This window comes from Propithecus coquereli, unplaced genomic scaffold, assembly GCF_000956105.1.
Source record: "Propithecus coquereli isolate 6110/MARCELLA unplaced genomic scaffold, Pcoq_1.0 Scaffold52, whole genome shotgun sequence".
Classification (NCBI taxonomy): Eukaryota; Metazoa; Chordata; class Mammalia; order Primates; family Indriidae; genus Propithecus; species Propithecus coquereli.
The window spans coordinates 272218-273120 of NW_012151063.1; the positions used below are offsets into that span (position 1 = coordinate 272218).

Genomic DNA, 903 nt, shown 5'->3' on the forward strand with positions numbered 1-903 from the left:
AGAGTGCTGGGATTACAGGCGTGAGCCACCGCACCTGGCCCCCAGCTGATTTAAAAAAAATTTTTTTTTGTTGGGCTGGGGTCTTGCTATGTTGCTCAGGCTGGTCTTGAACACCTGGTCTCAATCAATCTTCTTGCCTCCACCTCCCCAAGTGCTGGGATTAAAGGTAGTTCTTGATTTTGCAGAAAAATATTACAAACGAGTCTCTCTTGCGTGTTTCTTTTCAGTCCAGACAACAGGTCTCGACTGTGGGTTCAGTTCAACTCATCAGGCAGCAGCTGCTGACGGAACACCCAGGGTGAAACCCACAGTGTCGGGCTGTGTCAGAGCTGTGCTTTGGCGTGGGGGCATCAGGAAGTGAAATAAATAACACAACCGTGCTCCAGACAGGAAAGAGCACAAAAAGTCACATATATCACTAGGCTGTTCCTGTCTGAATGCTGAAACTTCGTGTCATTCAGGGTTAGGCCTGCGGGTCACTACCTGGGAACACCCGGGTGTGGTTCGCCCACAGGACATTTCATGCCGGAGCAGCTTTGGTCAAATGGGATTGGACTGTGGGCTGACCCCAGGGTGCCTGCCCTGCGTTGCAGGAGATTTCTTTAAAGACCCCCTTCCGGAGGCGGATCTGTACATCCTGGCCAGGATCCTCCATGACTGGACGGACGACAAGTGCTCAGGCCTGCTGCAGAGAATCCGGCGCACCTGCAAGCCAGGTAGGTCGTGGGGCCGCAGGTCAGCGGGTGCTTGAGACCGGGGCAGGACCACAGGAGTCTCCTTGGAAGGCAGGTACTGAATGCATCTCCCGGGTAAGTGTGTACGTCCCGCCAGCTGGCGTCTCTTCCAGGAAAGTATTTGCAACTGAACGGTAGTAATTTCCACTCGGTAACTAAGACCAGTTCA

At 53.3% G+C, this 903-nt stretch overlaps 1 protein-coding gene across 1 annotated transcript in view; it reads left to right on the forward strand.

Annotated features, from left to right (window-relative positions):
* ASMT (acetylserotonin O-methyltransferase) overlaps window positions 1–903 on the forward strand; it is a 31209-nt gene that overhangs the window by 26513 nt on the left and 3793 nt on the right. Inside the window, exon 7 of the mRNA XM_012656794.1 lies at window positions 594–716. Within this exon, the coding sequence (XP_012512248.1) occupies window positions 594–716 (123 nt within the window). The remainder of the gene's footprint in view (window positions 1–593; window positions 717–903) is intronic.